Raw genomic sequence first — 26,891 nt, 5'->3', positions numbered from 1 at the left:
GTCTGTTGTTTGCACTCGCCTCAGAGTAGTGGAAACAGTGGGCTGCTTTGATTCATGCTGCTGTGGAGCCTCATTTGGGGATTTTGGGAACAATTAATGCGGCTGGAACAGAGCGTATGAAGGTATGTTTCACACGGAAGGTTGTGCACAGCATTCGCAACTTGTGTCTAGAAGTTCTATCACCCAATTGGGACGTTTTGATAATAAAAAGCAAAATGCGGAAAGTCCATAGACAGGTTTCTGACACTGCCTGAAACTGCCTTGTAATGTATGGGGCTTGCTATTTCTAGGTGAGTTAAACTTTAGAGTCATTACAAGGAAGTAGGTTGAACTTGTGCTAAAATTCAATGCACTTATGTCTTTTGCATGAAAAGAGCATGGGTAGAGCAATTTGTAATACACACGTTGAGTTCACTTACAGGCTAATGGGTGTGATCACTTAACTATTATTGATGCTGTATTGATTTAACCATCATCACGCCACACAATCTAAATAATAGCTAATTGTGGTGTTTCGTGCTGTCTGCAACACTTACAAACTAAATGTTGCCTTCGCGGAAAATAATGACAGTCCCTTGTGCCAGACAAAGGCCTTGGACGGCAGGTGGATCCTCGCCTGTTCCTCAGCAACCACAAGGAAAATTCACTGCTTTGAACACACTGAGCAGCCTGTCTTGCACACTGAGCACATAAGAACAACAAGGTTGCGTAAAGTTTAACTGAGGCTTTGTTTGAGAGTGAAATGGCCGCAAAGAGAAAATGCACACAGAGAGAAGCAGACATTATTTTTTTTGACACTGTAACACTAAGTGCTGTCAGATGAGCTGTTGCCTCTGTCTGGACTTGTAGATCTGGCTTGGAACACCATTTGCATGATTGAACCGCCTCATAACAAGACTGTTCAGATTAAGTATCGGGTAATGAAGAAGTCAAACTGCAAGATTCAAAGTGTGAGGAATTCTGGGATGTGCTCCCATGGTGTGGGTATCCCTGGAATGCTGAACTGATTTTCCACACAGGGTTTTTTTTTTTCTTCCTTTTACAGATATCTAGTGACACATAACAAGTTTGGCCTACATTGACAGCCAAAAACACAGACATAGACTAATAATTAAACTTTTATCACAGTATGTGTGTGTGTGAGCCGCAGTGCTGGAAACCACCCTCCCAATACGTGTCACGTTAGTACTACTGATTGACACTGTGTTGCTTTCCTCTGAATGTGTGGCACACCACAGAATGCTCTGAGGAATTTGGACACTTCTGTTAGAAAGTAAACACTTTACTTGAGTTTTAGCCTTGTCTGGTAGCGAAGAGGTGAGGAGAGGCTTGCTTAAAGTGAAGAACACTTCTACTTTGAATACAGAATCACTTCAGGCTTCTGACTTCACACACCTTGTAAAACACAGGGACAACGCACCAAAAACAGAGCCACACTATTTTAAGGCACTGAAAAATAACCTGAGGGGTGACTTCACCTTTATTTTAAAAGATGAAGTCAGCTGTTTTTTGTCTCTGTCTTCATTTTAAGGATGAGGTAAGCTCTGTGGGGGGGGGGTGTTTTGTCTTGATCTCACGTGACTCAACCTAGCCGATGAATCACAGGATACAGTGGAGGATAGATCCAGAGGGTGTCCAAACTACTACATTACTTCACGTCGGACAGTGGAGGCTGAATAGAGCACACAGCAGCCCTCGGTCCCTCAGCAACTTAACATGCAGATATGCTAATCACTTCCTGTTTATAACCCTGAGCACAACCAAGTGAGGCCCCTCAAGTCTCATCCTATAGCAGCTCTTTGCCTCACATAGACTCAGTCACTCTTACCACCGTGATAGTGTTTCTGATTTTCTTATTTTTCTCCTCAGGATGAGAAGATGAATGCGGAGGCTCTAAGCAGGGCAGAGCTGCTGACTCTCCTCAGTATCTTGGAGGGTGAGCTGGAGGCCCAGGATGTGGTGATACATGCACTCAGGGTGAGTAAAATCAAACACGTGAAAGTATAAAGTCCCTGGTTTCATACTGAGGGACATCTAACACACATTTAAGAGGATAGAGCAACACTTCTGGCAACCTTTGAACACAATTTAATGCTTTGTTGTTTTGAATGTCGTCACCGTAGACATCTGTCTACACTGAGCTCTAAAATGAACCTGTTTCAGCACTACAGCCCCAAAAAAGAATGTGAGCAGACAGGGAGGGATATGTAAACAGGAAACTGAAGGAAACAGGGCCAGAAAAGACAATGGCACAGGAGTCATTCTGGTTTCCTAAGCCTTTCATTTCCACCAGAGCACCCAGCATTGTTGCTGATCAGGCTGATCTGAAAACTATTCTGTTTTCCTCTAATCTGAGCACTTCAGGAGTGGAAGTCTAACTTTTGTCCAAACTCAAGTCTGCAGATCCAACCTGGTTTGTTTCAAATGCAGGTAACTCGCCTTGATCATCAGTGAGGAGGCCTTTTGTGGCTATTTAATGCCTTGCCTCGGGTACATATTTGGAACTTTTGTAAGTTTGGCTCTGGCAAATGAGCTGTATCCAACTGTGATTCAAACTTTAAACACTGGCTACGAAGATGAGTGGGCAGTATTTTGTCGTTTCAGTAAAACGGCAATCAGAGTGCTATTTTATTCAGCATACATACTGTATGTGTTTCCTTTAGAAAGATTGAAAAGTAAGGAGTTTACAAAATTGATAAGTGGAAAAAGCAACAGAAGAAGATATATCTACTAGCTAGCTTTTGGGTCCAATTGAGTCATGGGGGAGGGGAGTACAAATTTAAAAGAGCTTTCCATCAAAGACGTAATCGGTTTACGCCAGGTGCAGGTTGATTTATCAGCATCTTTTTGCATTTTGCACAAGATTACAAATAACAAAGATATCCCCAAATGAACATTTTGTAATTTTTGCACAAGATTCAATCTCCTGCAGAATGCAAAAATATATTTTGGTGGAGATGAAACTTTAAAATGTTGTCAAAGATACATGTACCTCCAAAACAAATATTTTATAATCATAGAACCAGATACTTGAGTATACTGCAGGTTAAATCAATTCACAAAGTTGTTTTTGCATTTTACAGGAGTTCAAAACTTTAAGATATCGGCAAAGATACTGCCAAAATGAATCTTTTGTCATCATTGGATCAGATATTTGAGGTTAAAGAAACATCTTTTTTGATTTTAGGGGGAACATTGAGGCAGTCTTTTATGAGTTTGCATTTCAGGACTATTTCTTTACAGCTGTTCCTTTAACTTTAAGTTTGGTGCAGCTCATCTGTAGAACTAAGTGTCAGTTCTGCTTCTCTCCGTCTACAGTGCTCGGCTTTGTTTGACTTCGGTCTGGATCCCAGTCATGACCACAGCTGCTGCTCCATGAAGCAGCTTGACTCATTGTCTGAAGCAGCGATTGAGGCTGTAATGAGCATGACTGTCTTATTCTGATAAACAGGCCTTGATAGTCACTATTACATATCAGATCCACACAGTCATCCCCTTTAAATTAAACCACAGTCGCCTTTTTGTAGTTCTTATATACCACTTTCCACATCTCTACCCGTCTTGTTTTGTCCCCTCTCCCTCCTTTCCTCCTCCCCTTTCCTCACACACAGCCACATTACGGGGGGTCTTTCATGTTCGACCATGACCCATGTCCTCTCTGCCCACTCGCTCACTCACACACACACTCTCCGGTGGTCTCTGGTGGGCCACTTAGAGGCTGCAGTGTTTACTGAGGGGAGGATGTACAGAGTTGTAGGCTCAAATCTCTGACTTCCCTTGTCCCCACTGGGGGCCTGTACACCATTTTTACTGGCTGGGGCAGATTAAGTGCAGACATGTGGCTGCAGAGAGGAGTGTCAGGGGTTGATAGCAGGCTAATTTGTTCAACATCGAGCTGTGTGTGTGTGTGCATTGATCTTGCCTCACAGGAGGTCTGTTTGCACCTTCTTCTATTGTGGATGTTTTTCCTCAATCTTCATCCACCGCATACAGATAAAAGTGTTAATTTGCATGTTATGAAGAGGACAGACTCTCTTCTCTAACTTTAGATATTCTCTCCTCTGAGCAGCAAGCACTTGGGATGCTTTTAGATCGCCTGGGACAACCGCATTTGGGCACGTTCTAATTCTAACCACTTCCTTCCCCCAAAAATCCCCAGAAAACTCTCAACTCAATCAGGGTTTGCTTACGTACTAATAAGACGGCGTCACTTTTGGAACTTGTCTTTGCAGCGTCTTGATTGTATTGTGTTTGGCTCTCACTTCTAAGGGCACAGATAGCAGTTTTACTAGAGGGAACATTCCTGAAAACATGACACCATGGAACAGGTCTTGCATTCTAACAGGAGTGGCATTGCCCTTTGAGTTGATGATTGTCTATATCTATACTGGGACAGAGCTTGTATTATCTTTCCTTTGTCAGGCAAACATGGCATGTATCCAGCATAGAGTATACCTCACAGGAATGCTGTTTAAAGATACGAAAACATACCTTTAGTAGGTGACAGTAACATGCAGCTGAAACACCAATGAGGGAGGTAAACAACCAGTCATAGTTGACTCTTTTTCACCTGCTTTAACCAATGAGCACTGTGGGAAACAAACTTTGTGATGTTGAAAAATGTCTCAGATGCCCTTCACGGACAAATTTCAGCTTAGAGTAGTTTGGGGACATTTGTGGCCAGAAAACAAAATCACCATTTAGCCAATCTTGTGTGGTCAAAAAGTTTTACTCATGCTTTAATTGCTGATTTTCTGTCTAATTCATTATTCATGATTATTCCCTTTTTTATCGATTACTTAATTTCCGGTTTTGGGTTCATGGTAGGGATGTACCGATCCTACTTTTTAGGTCCTGATACCGATATCGATACCTGGGCTTTGGTATCTGCCGATACCGATACTAGCCGATCCGATCCCGGACCGGGATGCACCAATCTGATCCTGGTAGCGGAGATCGGCTAGATTGGGTATCGGTGACAAGGGGCCAATATATAGTGCCGATCCATATGGCAGATCTATTGATCTCAGTTCTATGCTATTCTGTGTTTACAATACACTGTCATCAGCACCGGCCAGTCTTTGGGAACTCCAGGCTTTTCTGACTTTGTAAACCAAAATAAAATAAACATTTTTAAACTGACTATCATTATTCAATGGATTATAAATATGTACCAGCAGTTTGGTGAGTTAATCTTCATAACCAACAGATATTACATGATTCTACCCTCACATTAAGGAGTAGAGATTGTTAAATCAATATTGGGATCGGATTGGCTAGTATCGGTATTGGCAGATACCAAAGCCCAGGTATCGATATCGGTATCGGGACCTAAAAAGTAGGATCGGTGCATCCCTAATCCCGGTATTGATTTAACAATCTCTTTTCCTTAATGTGAGAATAGAATCATGTATTGGCAACTTCAGACTTTTCTGACTTTGTAAACCAAAATAAAAATAAACATTTTTAAACTGACTATCATTATTCAAGAGATTATAAATATGTACCAGCAGTTTGGTGAGTTAATCTTCATAACCAACAGATATTACAATTCAACTGTTAACCTCTGCAGTGGATAAGAGGAATTAAATATTCTGTATAAAAAAAACTGCTTGAAATGAGGAAATAAAAAATATGTCAACGTAGTGTTTCCATAGAGTGTTTCCCACAGAAGTACAGTGTACCTGTGGCAGGGAGGAGGGTTATTAAAATCATTGAATACATTATCACTCTGCCAAGCTTTGCCCTTACTGTTTCCCTTCTTCACGTCTAATATTGTGACAATATTAATCAGCAGCACATTTTATAGTCCGATCTAGCCGATATCCGCTACCAGGATCAGATTGTTGCATCCCTAGTTCATGGGTGTGGTTAACCTTTTAAGTATCTGTGCAGTTGGGTGGCGGGAGGTATACAAAGAGGATGAGTGGGGTTGAATATTTTTTCTTGACCACCACCGGCATCGTCAATATCATTGTTGATTTCGATCTTTTTTGTGTTTTGTTAATAAATAGAAACCTTTCCTTGGACTTTGATTTTGATTTATGGCAAGACGCGTCACAAGCATGACCCCATTTAGTCTCTGCTGCACTTTTCAATCTGAGCCGCTTCACTTGGTATGCCCTGTTTTGTTATTCATATGATGTCATGTCCTGTAATCTTCAAATGCTTCGACTATTTTTGCAGGCTGACGTCTTTTCCTGACTCAGTAAAACAATAGGGCCTGGCCAGAATGTTTTCTCCAGATAAGAGTGTATATGCTGTGACTCAACAACAATCAAAAATTGCCCAGTTTGGACATGTTGTCTTGATCGGTGAGGGGAAAATGCGATAAGATATGAGAAATATTAAATAGAGCAATAAACAGGCAGAAAGGGGACTTTAAAGTAAAGTAATACTCAAGATAATACTGTAATGCACTCTGGCCCATGATGTCAGACACTGTAGTGCTTCCATAGTAGTAGACTGAGCCAGAGGCGTGTCAAGAGTAAAGCTCCCTGACCTGAAAATGCTCGGATGACATCAAAGTACCTGAAGCTACCTTCTTTTAGTCAAGGATCAGTCTGTATGAGCGACAAAGTATGGCTCGTTTTATGCCCAAGAATAACCTCATACCCCCCAGCCTCTCTTATTTTTTACCAAGTAGAAAGAAAGAAAGAAAGAAACAAACAAACAAAGAGGCTATATCTGTAATGGTAAAGAACTCCACCCTTCACTGAGCAGGGGAGTGCTCAGCAGCTACAAATGAAACAGTAATAGAAGAGGTAAGGCCACACATAAGATAAGATAAGATAAGATACTCCTTTATTCATCCCACAACGGGGAAATTCATGGAGTTACAGCAGCAAACAAGAAGGTGTACAGTACAATAATTCCAACAATGATATATATATATATATATATATATATATATATATATATATATATATATATATATATATATATATATATATATATATATATATATATATATATATATATAAATATATATATATATATATATATATATATATATATATATAAATATATATATATATATATATATATATAAATGATAGGCAGAGAATCACAGCTTTATCATTTTATCATGGTAGTTTCTGTCAGGCTCTGTGGATTCTTTCAGTTAACTTTCTGACCCAGTTTGAAGAAACACCAGAGCACTTCCTTGTTTCCCCGTAATGATATGTTATTTTCCAAAAGCTCGGTCTGACCAAAGGGTGACAGCTCCGTCCTACATATTTCATCACTAACCGCTGACAATACCGTCTGAGGCAGTTAAACATTACTTGGAAGTTGTCTCGCAGCACGGCCCATAAAGTAAAGGGAGGTTTGTGTTTAACGTCTTCCCAGTTATCTTTGTGCAATCTGTGGTTAATGTGTGGGCTGGAGGTGTGGAGGATACAGCTTCAACCCTGAAGCACACCTTAGTTTACACTTCAGAAAGCATGTTTAAGTTTAAAATCAAATTTCTCTCTCTCCTGCGGCCAACACAAGTTGCAGATTTGGTTGCCCAATACAAGAGAATAACACATACCACATCTTTTTAAATGAAATATCCCGATGGACCAAAACCATTTCCCAAATTTGAGAAACATTTTCCACTCACTTGACTAAAAGATGTTTACATTTTTTCCTACTCAAATGACTAGCAGCCTGAGTTAGCTGGTTTGCTTAGCTAGCTGGTGTGAGGTATAATTTTAAGGAATTGGTAGAGACCAAAAGAGAGCAAAAAAAGACTGAATATTGAGCTGAAATATATATATCATATATCTGAAAGTCGAGTTCCTAAGTTGTCAGCAAATAAGCTATAACAGCCTCATAGCATCATGTTAGCATTTCTGTCTTTTAGCATGTTGTAAAGCAATCAGCCTACTAGCGACTAAAGCTCTATAAATGCTCCTTTTAAGTTGGTTCCTTTCCAATTGTGCTTCTTCAGAGAATACATATATTCTTAAGTGTGCACTTTATTGTGGTTTTGCCCTTAGCTTAGCTAAGCTTACCATTCTGTTTCAAGTGTTTCACCAAACTTGGACACATTTACAGTAATCTTGCTACGCTAGATGTTATTTGTTTTAGAAAGAAAATAATTGTGTTATCTCAACTTTGGGCTCGGAGAAAGCCTTCATTGCACACAGCTCATCTCAGCCAAGGGCCTGTGTCCACAGCATTTTTTTGTGCTGGCAGCACCCACAACCTCAATTTCATAACACTTCTTACCAGTGCTTTTTGTTGCTAGGTTTGGAAAGTTGTACCATGGCACTGATGCTTCCAATAGTAGTGACCGTTAAGTCTATCTAAAAATCTCTGTATGCTTCATATGTACTTTTATTCAATGGAATTGTACAAACAAAAGGTAAACAACTGATAAAAATCATTGAAGATAACAATCCAGAAAAATGTTCAACAATCTTGAAAAAATAAGCCTGGGATAAGACACAAATCTGAAGGGTGGCATTTAACGTGTTTCCTAATAAGTCATCAACATAACCCAGTTGTTATGTTGTTGGTCAAATTGACCCATTCAAGTTAAAAAATCTAAAAAGAAATTTCAAAAGTATTATTTCGCTATGAAACTTACATTTGCAATATGTACATTTGCACTACTTAAAAAAAGAATTCAAAAATGTAAAATAAAATAAACAAAAATCTAAGTAATGTAAATTTATTGTATTTATATTCAGGGCTTTTCAATGTACATTTTAAAAAGTTTTAACATTAATTTACATGAAAACGAGTGAGTTATCCTCATTGAACCATGATCTGTGAGAACACCATTGCACTAAATATTGATTTAAATGGTTTGTAATGGAGTTAATAATGAGATTAAACAAAATATTTATTGGGATTTTTTGGGGTTCGGACACTTTTGGATCATTAAATATGCTCCAGTCAAGTTGACTCAGGAACATTATTGCTGTTCCAGAGAAACGAACATAACAGGAGGGTTAAACATCAACTTCTGTTCCTTGTAATCTTCATGTTCTCCTCACAGGCTGAGGCTAGTAGAGGTCAGAAAAGTTTGAATTTTCTAAAAACAAAAGTGTGGTTAACCAGTTGTCTGTTAGGACCAGTATGGGATAGCATGGACAAGCACACCAGGGTTCCAAAAGTTGAACAATTTTCAACTATGAATGCTGAGAGAGAACAGCAATCAAAACAGCTGAGGGTGTTTTATGCTTTGGACAATGAAAACTCTGAACTGCATCGGGTTTGTGTAGAAAACGGGCACTGCCAGTGCAAAAAAAAATGTTGTAGGTGGACACAGGCCCTTATATGTTATTAGGAATTGATTTAAAAGTAACAAACGACTATAAGAAATGAAAAATTGGAGCTTTCTTTATGGCTATGAGCACTTAGTCTTGTTTCCACTTCCTTTTTGAAACAAGTTTTTCCAGCAGACCAAGTAATTTTATTAACGCTCTAACGACTGGCACCAAGGAAATGGGTCAGAGCCCATTGTGTCGGTTAAAGTTTGCAGCTTCAGCAGCTCTGTTAAATCTGGTGTGACTGTCATTGGATTGATACCCCTCACCTGCCAAGGCCTGTTATTCCACACAACTGACGAGTGGTCATTACACTTATTTCCTGCCCTACTGTTAAGTAGTACAGAGTAGTTGTCCAACCCTTAGGAGTAGGAAACTGCACTACTAAATTCATGCTTCCTGGAGCATCCCCATGCCTAGTCCTTTGCCCTGCTGTTTTGAGGACGCTTGCTCTGAACCCCTTAAGTTCCCTTGAAAGAAGCTTTTCATATCGGACAGGTCTGGTCCTGCTGTCCTTTTGTCTCTCTGAGTCTAACTGTTCCTCTGGGAAGCGGACTAATTCAACAGGAATGCATACTTTTCCCATAACCCCCCACAGCAAAGCTTCTGGATTTGAGATGTTACCCTGGAGACAGCCGGTTGGGCTGAGAACCTTATGCAGCGTGGTGCACACATATGCCAGCTGCAGGCTCATAGATGCATGTGCACACAGATCTGTACTTGCATATGAATAATAAGGTTTGTCTTTCACTCAGTGTATTCTGTGGGAATCAGATTAAGGTCTAAATCTTGCATTTGTAACCTGAGATCTGCACTCAATACCATTCAGAGATGCAATTTCGTCCATGCTGGCTCCCAACATAATTGTGTGAGGCTCAGTGAGGAAACCGGAGTCCCTGGCTCTTTTCAGTGCACACAAGAACGTGATTGTGCCCTGAGGCTGTGGGTAACTGACTGACAGAGACTATTTCCAGGTGAAAAGCATCGGGTTGTCTTTCACACCTTGTTACAGCTGTGGAAATGCAGCAGAGGATACGGACTGTTGGAGAGGGAAATGCTTCAACAAGTTGCAGAACACCCCTTTCTATAGGTGCAACACTGTGTTATATTTCCAAGGAATTCTAACTTATCCGACGAAAACACAAAAACACAATGAATGATGGTGGAACATTGGCAAAAATAAAAATAAATCGCTGGCAAAACTTGGTCGTAGGAACATTTCCATGAGCTTTTGGTTAAGAAATGAGAGCGTTTGCAGCAGAGATGGTATGCTTGTGGTGTCCTCTCATAAAAGAAACAAGCTCTGTCATCATGATCAGAACTATCCTGAGAAAAGCCATAGGAGACCAGACCCCCTAAGCTTGGACACACACACACACGAACACACACACACACACACACACACACACACACACACACACACACACACACACACACACACACACACACACACACACACACACACACACACACACACACACACACACACACACACACACACACAATCCAATCTCAGCCCGGCCCTTAATGATCTCTTTAAACTGTTATTTACCTCAGGAAGCTGCAGATTTGATTCCTGCTAGTCGAAGGAGCTTTACAGCTTTACTCCAAAGCCCGGCACAAATACACATGCACACATGCACAGGTAAACACACAATATAGCCCACACTCACATACACATTTCAAGGCAAAAAAAGGCACCAAACACTACACACACACATACTTTTACGCGCTTTCGCCAAATGAAGCCGACCAAGCCAGACATGGAGACAATGCACGAGACTGAAGGCATTGAGACAGTGTCTTTGTTGGAGTCCTGTAATCTCCTCACTGAGGGTCACATTCTTTGTTCAGACCCTCGAATGCACTCCTCCTTACTGATGCCCTCGGGGTATGAGTGTGTGTTTGTGCGTATTTATATGAGTGTGTGTAAAAGAGGCGGAAGTAGAAAGAGGCATTCTTCTGAGAAACGATGATGATGATGATGAAGTGGCAGAGGAATGCTGTGTCGTGCATGTTTGGGCGGAGGGGGGGAGGGGAGTGGAAGGGGGCGAAGAGGGGAGCCAGAGAAGCAGGGTGTCTGATGAGGACTCTGTGGGGAGATGGTGACGGGTGTCCTAAAGGCACGTGGAGGGAACTCTGTTGCATGTGCTGACATCACAAGCACTGCCAGCTGACCCCGCATGCTTCTGAAACTCCAACCTGCTCAGTGCCTGCAGTCAACGGGACCTCCTGATGATCCATCAGGATGACCCAGGGCGAGGTCAACAAGGCCCTATCTCATTTCACATGACTTCTTGAGTCTTCTTCCTCTTAAAAAAAAAAAAAAAAAGTTTTTCATCTTGAGATATTCTGTCCCGTAAGAATCTATTTCCCTTTGTTTTATGTTTAGGTTCACTCTTACCTCGTCATTAGAGGTAATTCTGTGTCTGCACATAGCCCAGTCCTTCACCCCTACATCCCTCGGGGGTAGTTAGCATCTGCCCCTTGTGGGGGTGGGATAGTAGCGCCTCACCTCCTTTTGTGTTTTGGTTGAGGGGGGAGACCATCTGCTTATGCCCACAGCCTCACACTGACAACAACATCACTCCACACAGTTTCCTGCACGCACACACACGCTTCTGTTTCCATTTGTTTAAGGGACAGTTAATCATTAACTAAAAATCAATGTTTTTAAGGGTCGCGTTATATTTCTCCCATGACACTTTTTGTTTCTCTTAGCTTCATGTCATCTTCTTTAAAAAAAGTTACAGGGGACCTCCTTCTAAATTAAACAAAGTAAGGCTTACACACTGGAGACTTAACAGCAGAATAAAGTGTGGTGTTTTTCTGTGTATCCAACAGGCTGAGCACAGAGATTCCTTCGTCCAGGAGCGATACGGCCAGTATGACCTCAGCGATCCGTTCCTTGCCCTGCAGCGGGACAGCGAGTCCGAGGATCGTCAAAACACAATCTCCCAGACTCACACACACCTGCAGGGCCGCGCCGTGGGCCCAAACCCGCTGGCTGTGCTTAAACTGGTCATGGCTCACTGCAAGAGGATGCAGGAGAGGATGATGGGACAGTTGGCTGCTGCTGAGAGCAGACACAGGAGGGTAAGATACAATTCACTCTTGATTTCTCTCACACTGTGTTTTCTTTAGCTCACATGTCTGCTCTTCAGATTTGCGTGCTGGGAGGATGCTGGACTCAACCAGTGTGACACTGGGGCTCCCACTTGCACAATAGGCTTGTTGTGTATGTGAATGTGTGCGTGTCTCTTTTGCTTTCTTGCTTATCCTGTAGACTCAGCTCTGGCAGGCTAGGCAGACAGACAGAAAGTCACACCCTGGCTTAGAGGGCTGATATGGAGCTTTATCACAGCTCAGTGTTGGAAGGTTTATGGAAGTTATAAACACGACTGAGAGGGGACTTTTCAGAGTTAATGAAACTGACAAAACCCTGGAATGAAGGCCTGGCTCTACTGTGGAGGCTGACTCATGAGGGGAGACGTTTCACTGTGGCAGGAAACTTCTTCAAACAAAAATAAATCAAAGACAGGTAATAAGGTGACACAATGTCGTATAAATGTTTCATAAGAGGTTTTTTTTGGGGGGGGTTAGATGATTGCTGATCTGGAGGAGGAGAAAAGACGACATGCTCTGGACTCTGCACACAGCGATGACTTCACCTTCATGCTTCAGACAGAAAGAGACAAGCTGCTGCAACAGGTATGATGTACATGTACAGTAGAGTACAAAGTGTACTTTTCAAACGTATACTCCTCAGTTCTAGTGTTTATGATTGATTATAATGGTTAAATATTAGCAAAAATTACCCTCACAAAAGATAAAAAAGGTCATCAGCTTATCCTTCTCCGTTATCACACTAGTGTCTGTGATTCAGACTCCAGCTTTAGATTGTATTGTGTAACTCAGTTGGCTGAAGAGGGCTTGCCCTGTTCAAGTACAGACCCATACAGGCACCCGTACACACAAGCACAGGGCTGTTTCATAGGAAACAGGGGGAGGAAGAGGCCATTGTGTAGTTGTCCAGAAGCCATGGGGCTTTACGATCTCAGGAAACCTGAGATAATGGATGTCCATGTCTAATGCAAGGTCAGCTCACGCACACACACACACGTGCTGTGAGCACACAATCAGCCACTCACTATACAAACTTCGCCCAGGGGCCTTATGTAAGAAAGGCTTCCTGAGTGTCTCTCAGTCTTCCTCAGGCCTTCCCGCCAGTGCTGTTTTTTATACAGTAATCACACACACTAGATTGTGTTTCATCACCTCCCATTTCCTTCTGCCACTCTTCAAAGCTTTTAAGCAGCATGGTCACCCTGTGATGACCTCACTGAAATGAACTCTCGAAAAACATGCCCCGCTAGCAAATAACTCTCAAACGAAAACAGACATGAAGGACTGTCTCTTCAGTTCGGTCTCTTTTGGTTCTAAAACAGCACATTCTGTTTTTCATCCCTTTTGCTAATTCAGGCCTTAGGAAGCGGATTCCTATCAGCCAATGTGTCAAGAGGCACAAAATGTAAGGATAGAAGGAAGAATTCATTATCTACAATGGAAGTCAGCCATTTTGGATCTCAGTGATTTCTTTGTCCTGTTTATGTTGGCCGTATTTTGCAAAGCGTAAGGTTAGTTGAAGCAAAAAGTACATACAAGCCTTATTCCAAGAGTTGGGAAGCTTTTTAAAATGTTGATAAAAGTTTAATTTGACTGTTTGCAAATCATTTCAAGCCAATATTTAATAAAACAAATACAATAAGGTAAATAGATGTCATAGGCTCTCAGCTGCTCAACAGTTTGAGGGCTCCTCTGTCGTAGTTTTTGTCTCATGATGAGCCAAATGTTTTCAATAGTTGACAAGTCAGACTGCGAGCAGGCCAGTTTGGCACCCAGACTCTCGTGCTTTTGTAACACGTGCAGAATGTTGTTTGGCATCTTGCCGTCAACCCTGAAGAATACATTGTCTGGATGGCATCATATGTTGCTCCAAAACATGAACATCGTGTTCAGTATTAATGGTGCCTTTTACTGATGTTTAAACTAGCCATGCCGTAAGCACTTATGCATTCCCATACCATCAAGGATGCTGGCTTTTGAATCATGCGCTGATAACACGCCGGGTAGTCCCTCCCTTCTGTGGTTTTTGGACATGATTCTGAGCCCATGCTGTGCTTTCCACTGCAGAGTCATGTCTGTTTTTAATGCATGGCTGCCTGAGGGCCTGAAAATCATGACCATCCAGTATCAGTCATCAGTCTTGTCTCTTTTGGTAGATGTTTTACCAGATTCTTTGAATCTTTTAATAACATTATTAACTGTAGTTGATGAATACTCACATTCTTTGCAATTTTACACTCAGAAATGTTAATCTGGAACTGATGAACTATTTCCACACCTAATCCCATCCCTTCTCAACTTTACCTCTGAGAGACTCGACCTCTCTGGAATGAACTTTTTGCACCCAGTCATGTTACTAACCTGTTGTAGATTAATAATAAAACTTAATAATAATACTTTATTTATATAGCACTTTTCAATACAGGTAAGAAAGTGATTTACAGTGGGCAATAAAAACTAAGATGAAGTGATAAGATAAAATAAAAAAATAAAATAAAAGCTTAAAAACATACAGACTTATGAAAAGAAGGATGCGGACCTGCTTTTATCTTCTTGCAGCTAACAGCCAGTTCATACGCACTAACTCCTAAGATGTGTCAGGCTTCAATCAACAGTTACTGTTATATTCATCTATAGCAGTGGGCAATAAAAACGAAGATGAAGCGATAAATAAAAAATAATAAAAATGAAATAAAAGCTTAAAAACATACAAACTTATAAAGCAGACCCTTAAAATCAGAGCTAAAATGAAATAAAATCACACAATAAAAGCTTTGAAATCCTTGAAATCTTGAAATCTTTCCTGTAAAAATGTGTCTTGAGTAATGAACATGGGACTGACTCTGCAAGTCTGATCTCCCTTGGCTGGCTGCTGTTATTTGGGAGATGTTTCCCCTGTTTGTTTGTTTGTTTGTTTGTTTTTAGCATGACACAAGATTTGTAGTGTTTTGTTGCTCCTGTCATAAGTTTTTTGAAACATGTTTCTGGCATCAAATCTAAAATGACCATTTTTCAGTTTTAGTTTTTTACTTTCATGTAGGCTTAAATGATTCACAAAACATCAAATTCTTTTTTTCCCCCTTTTTTCTTTTCCTTCTTTCTCGATTTCCTTCCCTCTGTCATTTTTTCTTTCCTTTTTTCTTTCTTTTTATTTATTTATTTTTTAAATGCTTTATTTATAGTTTTTCATTTTACAAACAAGAACATTTGCCCTATACCCACCTACCCTAAACCTAGAGACTAGAGTGACAAGAATGAAAACAAAAAATAAATAAACAACATAAAAATAAAACAACAACATTAATAAATGTGAATACAGTAACAATAATAGCTCATTCAAAACAAATCTGTAGATTAACAAGCAAATACTTACATAATAAACATAGTAAACAAAAAATAATAATAACTAAATAAAAACAAATTCTCCTTTACATTCATAGACATTACAGTGAAACATGAATAATTACATTACCAAAAACCAAAAGAGAGTTTCATGATGGACTCAGATTTTTTACATATTCGATGAAAGGTGACCAAATGGCATCATATTTTTCAGGGCAATGATTAAGTCTCAGTTTTTCTAGTTGCAGCACGGAGAGCATTTCTCTAATCCAGCTGTTGAATGAGGGGAGGTTTATCAGATTTCCACTGTAGAAGAATGAGCAAACCATCCAATTCTGCTTTTATCAACATTTTATGCAGCCTCTCAACTCTTCCGGAATCAGGGTTGTATTTATTAACATTTAATCTGTTCTAAGGAGCAGTTTGAATGAAATTCTGAAGTCACTAGAGACACTGAATTAAATTTTTATCAGCATCCAAAGGAGAAGTGTTGCAGATGATCTTGTCGGTAGGTGAAATAGACATAAAAAAGGTCTAATATGACAAAAAATACACAATCTGCTGTTGCCAACTTAACTTAAATGTCCTCATCCAATTTTTTGATTTTTTTAAAAAAAAACATAATTGTCAGAGAATGTTTTGATTATTGTTAGAGGTAAAATATTCTCTTCCTGCTCAATCCATAGTAACAAAAGTGTTCTCTTGCCTCCTTGTGGTCAATTCTAGAATTGCTACCTTGCCTCACCTCCTTTATCTTTCTTCCTCTCTTCCTAGTTGGAAGCGGAGCGTGCAACAGTGAGGAGGTTGGAGAAAGAGCAAGCACAGGCAGTGAGCCAGACGGAGGAGTCACTCTCCCAGCAGCAGCAGCTCTCCTCCTCCCTCACCCTGGAGCTCCAGACGACCAAAAGCCAGGCTCAGGAGGAGGCCCAGAAGGTTGCACAGCTTCACACCTTGCTCCAAGAAGAGACCAGCGCCCTGGAGAAGCTCCAGGGGGTTCTTGAAGAAGAGAGGTGTCGAGCGACCCAGCTAGAGGCCAGGTCTGAGAGGCAGCTGGATGAGTTTGACACAGAACGAGAGCAGATGAAGGCAAGGATCATCAAAGAGGAGGAAAGGAGCAGGGAGCTTGAGAAGCAGCTGGAGGGGCTGAGAAAGAGGTTGGCTGAGACTGGAGGATGTAAGGAAGAGTTAAAGGAGGTTGTGGAAGAGGTGAAAGAGTCAGTTTCCAAGGTAATGGCAGTGTCTACTTCTGTTCAGACCGAGCCAGATGGAAAGATAGCTCCTAAATCTACATCAGTGTCAAAGGTCAATGGCTATCATCTGCATAGAGAGACAGAGCCAGCACAGGAGGGCAGAGGGGCAGAAAATGGAGCAGTTTTAGAGAATGGGGGAGGAGTGCATTCACATTCCCCTCTTCACCATCACCCTCATCCTCCCTCTCCCTCCAGCACAGCGTCCTCTTCCCTCTCCTCTTCCCCTATCTCCTCCCCTGTCCTTGCCAAGCGTCTGGGCAGCCCCGGCTTCCATCAATCCTCCTACCAGGCCGGAGTCAACCAGCGTTTCCATGCCGCCAGACACAAGTTCCAAAGCCAATCGGAGCTGGAGCAGCAGCTGCACGGTGGCCCCCTCTCCCCTAGGGACCTCTCCCCCACCACCACCAGCGCCGCCTCTGCCTCTTCATCCATCCTGCCCCCAGCAGAGCACAGCACAGCCAAGCAGCTGGCCCGCAACACTGTCACTCAGGTGCTGTCCCGCTTTACCAGCCAGCAGGCGGGCGTTAAACTGGCCCCCATCAGCAGCTCTCCATTTGGCACAGACTACCGTAATGTAGCAACTCCTCCAGGAGGAAGGTCACCGTCTTCGGGGCCTTTATCTCCAGGCATCCGATCCCCTCTCACTCCTCGCTCTGAGAAAACCCATCCTCCTCCGATCCCGCCCAAAAAGCCAGGTATGAGTCCCACTCCAGGATCTCCGAGTCACTCCTCTCGGACCAGCCTCTTCCCAGAACTGACGGGGAACTGTGGACACAGCAACGCCGGGCAGGAGGGAAACAAGGAGCCGGACCTGCTTTTATCTTCTAGCAGCTAACAGCCAGATCATACGCACTAACTCCTAAGATGTGTCCGGCTTCAATCAACAGTTACTGTTATATTCATCTGTACCAGCCTTCAAAGCCACTTCATAAGGCTTAGCATCAGTAGTCTGCACTTCAAAGCTGGAAGGGTTCAAAGCAGTGCAACTAAGAGTTTGTTGCACCCCAGCTTTACTGCAAAAGATAATTGGAAATATTTAAAACAACATAAATTAAATTACAGTTATTCAAAATATGGTTAAATATGCCTCTAACATTCCTGTTTTTATTACTTTTGTATGAATTCTTTTATAAATTTGAGGTTTTAGAAAGAAAATATTTATGTTACTTTGTACTTAACACTGTATTAAGGACAGTAGAAAACAGGCTAAGCTTGATGCAAGAGGCGGTATTGTTATTTTCCAAATGTGTGTTTGAACTATGAAATAAGACTTGAGATAGAAACACTGACTGTATATTGATATGGACAGCACGCCTCTATCTCCTCCTAATGTAAGATGCAAGTCAAAATACTAGTGATGGGCAAATGAAGCTTCGTGAACCACTAGTTGTATTTTTTGACTCCTCTAGATGGCACTCTGGGTTTAAAAATAAAGGCTCAATGAATGGCAATTCAGTGTGCTTTGAACCCTTTGTTGAACAGAGAGCGCCATCTAGAGGGCTCAACAAACACATGAAAAGGTTCATGATGCTTCATTAGCCCATCACTACAAAACACCACCTCAGTTGGCACCGACATAATGCGCTAGTGGAGCTGCGGGACTAATATGGCCAACCAATACATACATTTAACTTATGGATAAAATGTGGAGCGTTCCTCAGGTTGGTACAGTCCATTGCAGGACAGGTTGTGTTGGTTTGAAGTGGACACTCACTGTTATGTAAAGTTCAATAACTCTTTTATCAGTGTTTGTATGTTCTTCAGCCTCTTCCTCAACTACTCTGCTGATTTGTTAAAGAAAGAGCCTGCTTTTGTAAACAGAGCTGTTAGTCAATATTTTTTTTGACTCTTGCACATAAATTAGTATGATAGGAAGTAAATATAACGACAGAAAGCCTGTCTGAGAACAATTAATTTGACCCGTCTTTTAATTTTCAAGCTTGACCCATGCTCCATATGATATAGTGGAGGAGGCAGGGTTTAAAGCTGGGGTTGGTAGTCAGATTTAGATACACTTTTTGTTATACTGGTTAAAATGATCTTTTTGTCCTGATGGCAATCAATACATAATGTGTTCTTAAAAAAGAGCGGGAAAAAAAGGTGCTATCTACAGGCAGAGTAAACCTGGGAAAACACCAACCAATCCCTGCCATCAGTATCCAATTTATGAAACCAATCAAATCCTGTCCTGCCGTTCTGCCCGCCTCCTGCGCATACATTTAATGTTTGTTTGTGTTTTTAACTTTAACTATGATAATGTTTTGGTGTTTCCTTACTGCTGAGTGAGACATGAGTTGACGTAGTGCAAAACACAAACGGTGTGCTGAGGACCGGTTTTGAATCAGTCACGATCATATGGTCGCGAAGCAGCGGCGCTCGTGCATGTGAGCGGGGGCGTCGTCTTGGAGGAGCTCCGAGGGGAGGTGGGGAGGGGTTAGACGGAGTGCTGAGGAAATGCTACATTCAAATTCATGCTAGTTTTCCGTGACTACCAACCCTAGCTTTAAGACCTGTCAGTCACTGGAGGGAGCAGCAGAGGTTTTGGCTTCACTTGAGATAGCTGTTGTTCTGTCCATAGTTTTATACAGTGCTGAAAGCTGAAGATCAAGTTGAAGGGCAAACAAATATGAAAGTAAAGCAAATATGTAGCTTTCATCATTTCACAAAACATAGTGGGTTGTCTTTAAATGTTTTCCACTTTTTCCAAAAACATCTTATTGAGATGGACAACAATATTATACTGTAAATAGTTTATACGGAATTAGAAGTCGCTTCTCTATGAATGAATGACACGTGCATGTGCTGTTTTTTACTATCTTTGTCAAGAAAACACTGAATCTTTTCTTAAAAAGGGACACTTTATACTACTATACTGTAAGACGCTATACTGTATATCTACAATTTGTTACTTTTGTTCAGGGAAAGTTCATTCCTGCTTCACCCAAAACTTGAGGGTCAATGTGACCCTTTGGGATATTCCATCAGTGAACATAAACAGGGACTAAAGGTGTTAATCTGCTACTGTAGCTGTTGTCTCAATAGTGTTTAATCATTTTAATTTGTTTGTTCTTTTGGCTTTAAAAAAAAGACTTGATTTAAGTTTATTTTAGCCGATTTATATCTGTAGATTCATACACTGTCTGTGAGGGGCAATGTCCCTCAGCTGTCTCTAGTAAATATGCATATCATGAACCCCTGCACCGCGTAGTGCTGTTTCAAATAAATTGCCCATGCCTTAAAGCTTTGTGTGTCAACTTTTTTTATGAATCCTTTTCGCAACAGTCTGAAAAAAAAAACACCAGCCTAGTCGAGATGTTCAGTCCATTTATTTGTACAACAGAATGGGGCAGTACAGTCTTAAGAACTGATCGGCACACGGTTGTAGTATAGTGTGAGGGTTTAACACTGCACATAGTATAGCTAACAAGTAACTGATCCAGAGTCAGCCTACATACAAGTCATGTAACACTTACAGTATGATGTGGCCTTACAGAGGTTATGCAACATGTACAGTATATGATGTCGCCTTACATGGCCACCGCTTTGCGTTGGCTTGGTATTGACCAATACACAAACAGTTGTTTACAGTGAAGAGTGCAATAACCTAAGACTCAGAACAAAAAAAACAGCGTATTAAAATAGAAATTTGCATACATGGGAGGGAGGATGGAGTTCTTTACCATAGGAAAGAGATTTTGGCAAATAAATCTTGGTTAACATGAGCCTGTTTTCCTTTCACAAAGGAAAAGCCGTACAGCAATGGAGGTGGTGTTGCCAAAGTAAGAGAAGAGACAATGCATTACAGATGCAGCAGCATAAAAGTTGCTTTATCTTCATTTCAGTCATTATAGCTTGCATGGGTAGATACATACATCAGCAGAGCACAACAGAAAACAAGTAAACATTTCCTCAGTCCTGACGGACACAAACAAAAGAAGTCTAACGTGCAGGAACAGAGCTATGCAGAGGAACCTGCTACTCTGAAATCTCACTTTTACTGGCAGCATATCACGTATGTGTCAGTTCAGCAATACTGAGCTTTTGTACCAACTACAACTTCAGACTGCGTTGATTTTCCTGTTTGTTTTTTTTCCAGATGCATCAAATTTCAAATTACACTCAATGTGATATCAACAGTGACACAAAAACCTTTACAAACTTAGTGTTATCCAGTCCAAAATTAAACCCTGATATGAGATGATGTGCTTTAATTCTGTAGTCAGCTGCCTTGTGCGGTCCTTGTTCTTTTCCCTGTGTGCTGAGATCTTCATTGTGACACGATCCCAGTCCTGCATAAGTTGAACTTAAAAGGTAAGTATTGTTACTTCTGAAACCATGTTATATAGAGAGGTCATTGGTTCATTAGGCGACCAAGAAGGATGATTAACTTCTTAAAATGTAGCAGTCCTGAGCACAGCCCTGCACACTGACCCAACACAACTCTTTCACAACATACATCCAGACGTACCCTACTTCTTCAAACCATGATTATCTCCATAACCACATCTTCCTCTCAGCAGACAGATGTCTGTGCCTAACAGTCTGTAAATCTTCAGTTATACTGTTTTTGTATTATTAATTCCTTGCCCCATACTGATATAGTTTTGCTTTGGTTAGTCCTTGCACATGTATAAGTGGGTTGTGAGCCCAGTGGAGTGTGTGTCTCCCTGGTCAGTCCCCGACCTTCCTCTAGGCGTTCTGCATCTCCTTGCCAATTTTGTAACTTAGAATCTTATTCCAGTCGATCTTAGTGCGTGTCACAGGCAGCTGGCGACGCAGGGCTTTAAATGTAGTGTCGGACATGGTCTGGTAGTTCTCGCTAATTGCAGTCTGAGGACAAAGAGTAATGGGAAACAAGTATTAAGAACAATTATTCATCATACAAAGTGTATTCAGATGTGTTTATATAATAAAACTTACATCTGTCATTTTAGACTAATTGATGAGAGCAACCCATTGTGGTATTTTGCACTTAACTTGAAGCCCCGCCCCTTTTTTGTGGGAAAGATGTCTGTCCAAAAAGGTGGTAAATGGAAATTTGAGGTCTTGGGCAATTTATTAGCTTAAAATAGGCCTACATATGAGTGTAGTTTCAAGAAAAAAATGCATGAGCAATAGTAAAGGGTATTTCCAGACACAAGGTCAGGGTAACCAGTCATTTTTGAAAATAATAAAACAAACTAACTCAAGCTAGCATGTTTATTTTCTAGCATGCTTCTTTGGTGCAGTGCTCACTTAAAGACATATAAATAAGAAATGTAAATGAGATGTGACCATAGACTGTATAAAATATGGACGTTGTATCTGTGACATCACCCATCTGTTTCTGAAGCGCTGTTTTGAGGCTGATCGGCAGTGGCAGTCATATTGCTGCTGTCGAGCGAGTGTGACGTAAAGAGGCGGGCTTTGAGCCTCCTAGCCAACAGCTACAGTTTTCCCGCCTGTCAATCAACATGTTTATGTCCATTGTAAAGGTCGGCTTTTTGGAATTGGTGTGTATGTGGTTTCTGGTTCTTCCGGAGCCAGCCTCAAGCGGATCCTCGATGAACTGCAGTTTTTAGCACTTCCACATTGGACTCATTTTGTTGCCGCTTGGATGTGACTAGGAAGTCACCATTAATGGACTGTGATATGACATTGTGAAGAACCCAACGACAGGGAATACTTCAAATCAATCTAATAATAATGATGATGAGAGCTGTGAATGAAAGCCTCAAGCGACTGAACACTGGTACTGAAGTTTACCACGTTTAACCTCCTTCTCTTTGGCCCAAACCGCAGGGTTTTCGTTTTACACTGCTTTGCTCTTTGATAAAGAATATGTCACTGTGAATTGTTGTTGTTGCACAACAGTGTTTAGTAATAGCGCTACACAGCCAGGGCTTTTACAGAACTTGTTTTCCCCCAAAATAGAGGCGTGGTCGCTTATGCAAGCAGAAGTGACATGTGACTGCTCTCATCCACACTTGACTCTTAATTAAAAGGTAGCTTACCTGGTAGTCATTTTCCGCATTCTCAATAATGTCAACGAATTCCTTGGCTGTCTGGCTTTCACTCTGTTTAAACAAGACACAGATAATAATCAGCTTTTGTCCTACCCAGAGATAATCTTCTCTGTATAGTAAAGCAATGTAAGCAACACAAGGTTTAAAAGGACAAACATGACTGCGTGTGTAAACATTTTTTTACTTACAGTCACTGGTATTGATTCTTCTACCTCCTTATGACTAACCAACTGCACATTCCCATCTTCATAATAATGCACCTGAGGATAGATTAACTTCATTATTGTGCTGAATTAAAAATAATATTTTCATCTTTATAGGATCATGAATGCAGCTAAAGGAAGTGAGCTTATTTTACCTGGATTTTCAAAACTCCCACCACCTGAGCAGTGGACTGACCAATGGAAAGCTTCCACTCTGACCTGCAGCGCCCATTCCTGTGGTACAGACAAGATAAGCCTTTCATTACACAGCATATAAAGAACTGTACAAAATAGAAATGTATATAAAAACACGAGTTAAAACCTCAAGATAGAGATGTATCAGATGTAGGAATATTCAGTTAAGTGAAGGAGAATCACAGTACCAGAAGTTTTTGGGTTGAAACTGATGTCCCTCAATGCAAGCTATGATAGTCTGCTGACCGTCCACCATTTTCCCATATACCTGAAACACACAGACGATATGAGTAAAAATGGGTGAGGGTACATTGTTCAGATCACACTTAAATCATTGATCTGTTTGACGTACAGTGCAGACTCCAGAGGGGTAGTGCTCTTTGACGTAGGCACTAAGGAAAGTATCACAGGAATCTCTCCAGCTTCTCAGGGCCGTCTCTCCGTCATATGGCTGCACGTCGCTCACTTCTTTTCTTAGGTGGTCGAACCGGAAGGACAAACAGTTACGGGGGTCGAGGAAGCGTCCCTGGCCGAGATCACCATGCTCTGTGATCAGGACCTGCAGAGAAAAGAACAGCAGTTTGGAAAAGTCTGGCTTTATCATTTTCCTTATCAGACAAAAATAGGAAAGAGTTAAGAAAGCATCATACCGGCTCTTCATAGCCCTCGAGTTTGGCAGGAGTGAACTGATCCATGTTGTACTGGGCAAAAGAGCTGCACCACAGAAATGGGTAGATTAGGCATTTTTAGCATTACACCAGAAAGGCTTTTAAAACTGATTTTCTTTCTTTGACCCATTAAAAACACTTGTCAGGCTTTTAGTGTCTCCATGCTATGTATACAATAGAGAAACAAATGTTGAGCTGTGTGAGTTACAGTAAGAGGTTTGAATTCTGTCCTGCTACTTACTGGGACGCCCCCTCCCGGAGGAGGTTGTCATTGTTGAGAAGAAGCCGCACATCTAGCAGGAAAAAAACAGAAAGATGTGAGACAAAATTGTATAAATCAGAGACAACATCATATTGTAGGGAAACTGTATCTGATACTTTCTTAGTATAACATAGATTGTGTCATGACCAGCTACTAATGCTTCTCACCATTGAAGACCTCATTGAACTCTCCTGGGGGGGCATGAGTCACAAAGTTGGCTGCAATGCGAACCTAATGAAGAAAATGAATGCAACTGATCAATCTGTTGATAATAAGAGGAAGAACTGTTCTATCAGCACAAAGAGAAATACAAAGATATTTTATATTGTTATTTGAAAAACAAACAGAATAAATAATAACTTTTCAATGAGACTTTGATGTATAATATAGATATATATAAAGCTGCTGTTAGTATTCGTGATATAAACATCAGTTTGGGGAGAGATTTTTAATGTCAACACTACCCCCCTCACCAGATTTCGCCAACTTCTCGTGTGCATTCTATGAGGAAGTAGTGCCGGCTTCCCAGACAATCAGGACAGAGGGTAGGAGAGTAGCTCTGATTGGTCCGTGATAATGGGAACGAGGGGAATAATAACATTGATTGATACAAAGGCTTAGGAAAACAGAGATTTCGCCATAATCTCAAATTACTTCAATTACTGATGAGCACTGATGGGTATTATGACTTTTTTTCCAAACCCAGCACAAAAATTATTGTTTTTTACACCATTCCTACCAACTGCACCTTTAAACAGTCTTTTAGCAAGCATGTCTTCTAAAATAACAATTTTCAGAATATAAATTATACATTTCCACAAGAGATTTGGTTTGTAGGAGGAAAATGGAAGACTAAATCGATCGGCGGTGGCAGCAATATTGGAAATGCGGAACTCAACCAGGCACAGTGTGACGTAAAGAGGCGGAGTTTGAGCCTCCTAGCCAACAGCTATGTGTTCCTGTCCGGGAGTCAAGTCAGGCATGTCCTTATTTGGGCAAAAACTCGTAATCTTAATATCTTCTGAACCATTGCGTTAGAAAAAATTCACCCCCCGTACAGTGTGTGCCGATCGAGAAATTAACTATCCAGACCACACTCGTCTTCTGTACCATGTTTATTTCTGCTGTAAAGATCGACTTTTTTCAATTGGTGTGTATGTGGTTTCCGGTACTTCTGGAGCCAGCCTCAAGCGGATCCTCGATGGACTGCAGTTTTAAACACTTCCGCATTGGACTCATATTTAGACCAGAGGTTGCCGCTTGCTACCAACCAGCTTTCCTCTTAGCCCCCCAACACAGATCGGCGTGTGCAGGCATGATAGAGCTGGACTCATAACCAAATCGGAGGACATACTAGGGGCCGCCCCTTAACCAATCAGGACAGAGTATTGGAGATTAGCTATGATTGGTCTGTCATGACGGGAACAAGGGGAATAATAACATTGCTTGATACAAAGGCATTCAAAACGCAAAGATTTCGCAATAGTCTCATTACTCCACTTACTGATGGGTACAGATGGGCATTATGACCTCTTCTCCAAACCCAGCAGAAAAAAAGTAAGGTTTTTTACACCATTCCTACCAACAGCAGCTTTAAATGTCTTTCCATTTCATTAGGAACATTTTCTCAGTTTTGTTTCCAGCTTTCTTTAGTTACAAGATAAGTGTCCTGGGGCTTTTACATGGTAAATGTAATTCTCGGCTGTATCAGAAAGACTGCTGCCTGTCATTCAGTCATTCAAGTTAGCCTCCAACTGGACATGTGCCCAGCTGCCACTGGTATCCACTGTCACTGGTGTCACTATCAGGCTGGATCTAAACTCTGGACACCCTATAAACTGATCTCAAGCCTTGTGAGGGTGACGAGCATTTCAGCTGCAACTGAATCTGTTTGACCCAGAAATCCAAAGTAACGTTAGCTGCTAACGTTAGCTTAGTGCTACACTGTCATTTCTGCAGGCTTTCATGAACAAGGCAGCGCGACTTCTGCAGAGGGCATCGTTTTTACAACATACTTTAAGAATAAATCTAAAAGTTTGTAGTATAGGTCCCCAGTGTTTGCACCCCTTCATATAATTCCGCCGCTAGCCGAGTGAGCTTTAACTAGCATTGGCTAGTTGTCGTGTGATAGCTTACAAACACTAGTTACTTATTCCGCTACGTCACCAAAACGTGTCTTTTCAAAACTAAAGTATTTAAGTAAGTATAATTTTAATAAAAGTGACTCATTAAATGTAGGAACAGGTAGCCCTAAGCAAAGAATTTAAGGGTCCGAACCTTCTCTTCATCTGACAGCGGCTCCTCAAAGTCCGCCATCTTGGCTCTTTGTGACCCCACCTACCAGCTGATTGACGGAAACAGTGCGGCGGTTCTTCTTCTTCTCTCGATTTACAGGCGGATCGCAAACAGCGTTTAGGTGCATACCGCCACCTACTGTACAAGAGTGTGTATACAGTCTATGGTAACATCATATCAATTCCTCATTAAATTCTTCCTATCAGTCTTGTGTCCGATAGAAAAATGTAGAGCGCCCTCCTGACTACTCTTCTGCCTCTCCATGGGGCGCCGTTTGTAAAG

The 26,891-nt window shown here is 41.2% G+C and overlaps 2 protein-coding genes across 2 annotated transcripts; one reads left to right on the top strand and one right to left on the bottom strand.

The window, feature by feature from the left end:
• The first annotated feature begins 12 nt into the window (after positions 1–12).
• LOC117821418 (CTTNBP2 N-terminal-like protein) lies at positions 13–20,221 on the top strand. The gene is made up of 5 exons (XM_034695668.1): positions 13–122; positions 1,870–1,977; positions 12,108–12,359; positions 12,867–12,974; positions 16,506–20,221. The coding sequence occupies exons 1-5, from the start codon at positions 117–119 to the stop codon at positions 17,814–17,816; spliced, it is 1,785 nt and encodes a 594-aa protein (XP_034551559.1). The 5' UTR covers positions 13–116; the 3' UTR covers positions 17,817–20,221.
• A 67-nt stretch (positions 20,222–20,288) lies between these two features.
• Positions 20,289–26,824, bottom strand: capza1b (capping actin protein of muscle Z-line subunit alpha 1b). Its single transcript, XM_034696015.1, has 10 exons — positions 26,592–26,824; positions 24,482–24,545; positions 24,294–24,345; positions 24,035–24,098; positions 23,737–23,943; positions 23,573–23,652; positions 23,345–23,423; positions 23,175–23,246; positions 22,975–23,037; positions 20,289–21,811 (listed from the first exon to the last, which is right to left on the bottom strand). The coding sequence occupies exons 1-10, from the start codon at positions 26,628–26,630 to the stop codon at positions 21,671–21,673; spliced, it is 861 nt and encodes a 286-aa protein (XP_034551906.1). The 5' UTR covers positions 26,631–26,824; the 3' UTR covers positions 20,289–21,670.
• Positions 26,825–26,891: the final 67 nt, after the last annotated feature.

The sequence above is a fragment of the Notolabrus celidotus genome, chromosome 11, assembly GCF_009762535.1.
Source record: "Notolabrus celidotus isolate fNotCel1 chromosome 11, fNotCel1.pri, whole genome shotgun sequence".
Taxonomy (NCBI): domain Eukaryota; kingdom Metazoa; phylum Chordata; class Actinopteri; order Labriformes; family Labridae; genus Notolabrus; species Notolabrus celidotus.
Note: the sequence above shows the minus strand (reverse complement) of the source record. Positions and strands in the feature narration are given on the sequence as shown.

Bases quoted from the DNA above. Each gene is read 5' to 3' on its own strand.
- capza1b (XM_034696015.1), bottom strand. From the start codon at position 26,630: ATGGCGGACTTTGAGGAGCCGCTGTCAGATGAAGAGAAG. The intron at 23,247-23,344 runs GTAAAATAAGCT...ATCTATCCTCAG, and splicing joins TGGGAGTTTTGAAAATCCAG to GTGCATTATTATGAAGATGG. The intron at 23,038-23,174 runs GTAAGTAAAAAA...TTGTTTAAACAG, and splicing joins AAGAATCAATACCAGTGACT to AGTGAAAGCCAGACAGCCAA.
- LOC117821418 (XM_034695668.1), top strand. The intron at 1,978-12,107 runs GTGAGTAAAATC...TGTATCCAACAG, and splicing joins TGGTGATACATGCACTCAGG to GCTGAGCACAGAGATTCCTT. The intron at 12,975-16,505 runs GTATGATGTACA...CTCTCTTCCTAG, and splicing joins GAGACAAGCTGCTGCAACAG to TTGGAAGCGGAGCGTGCAAC.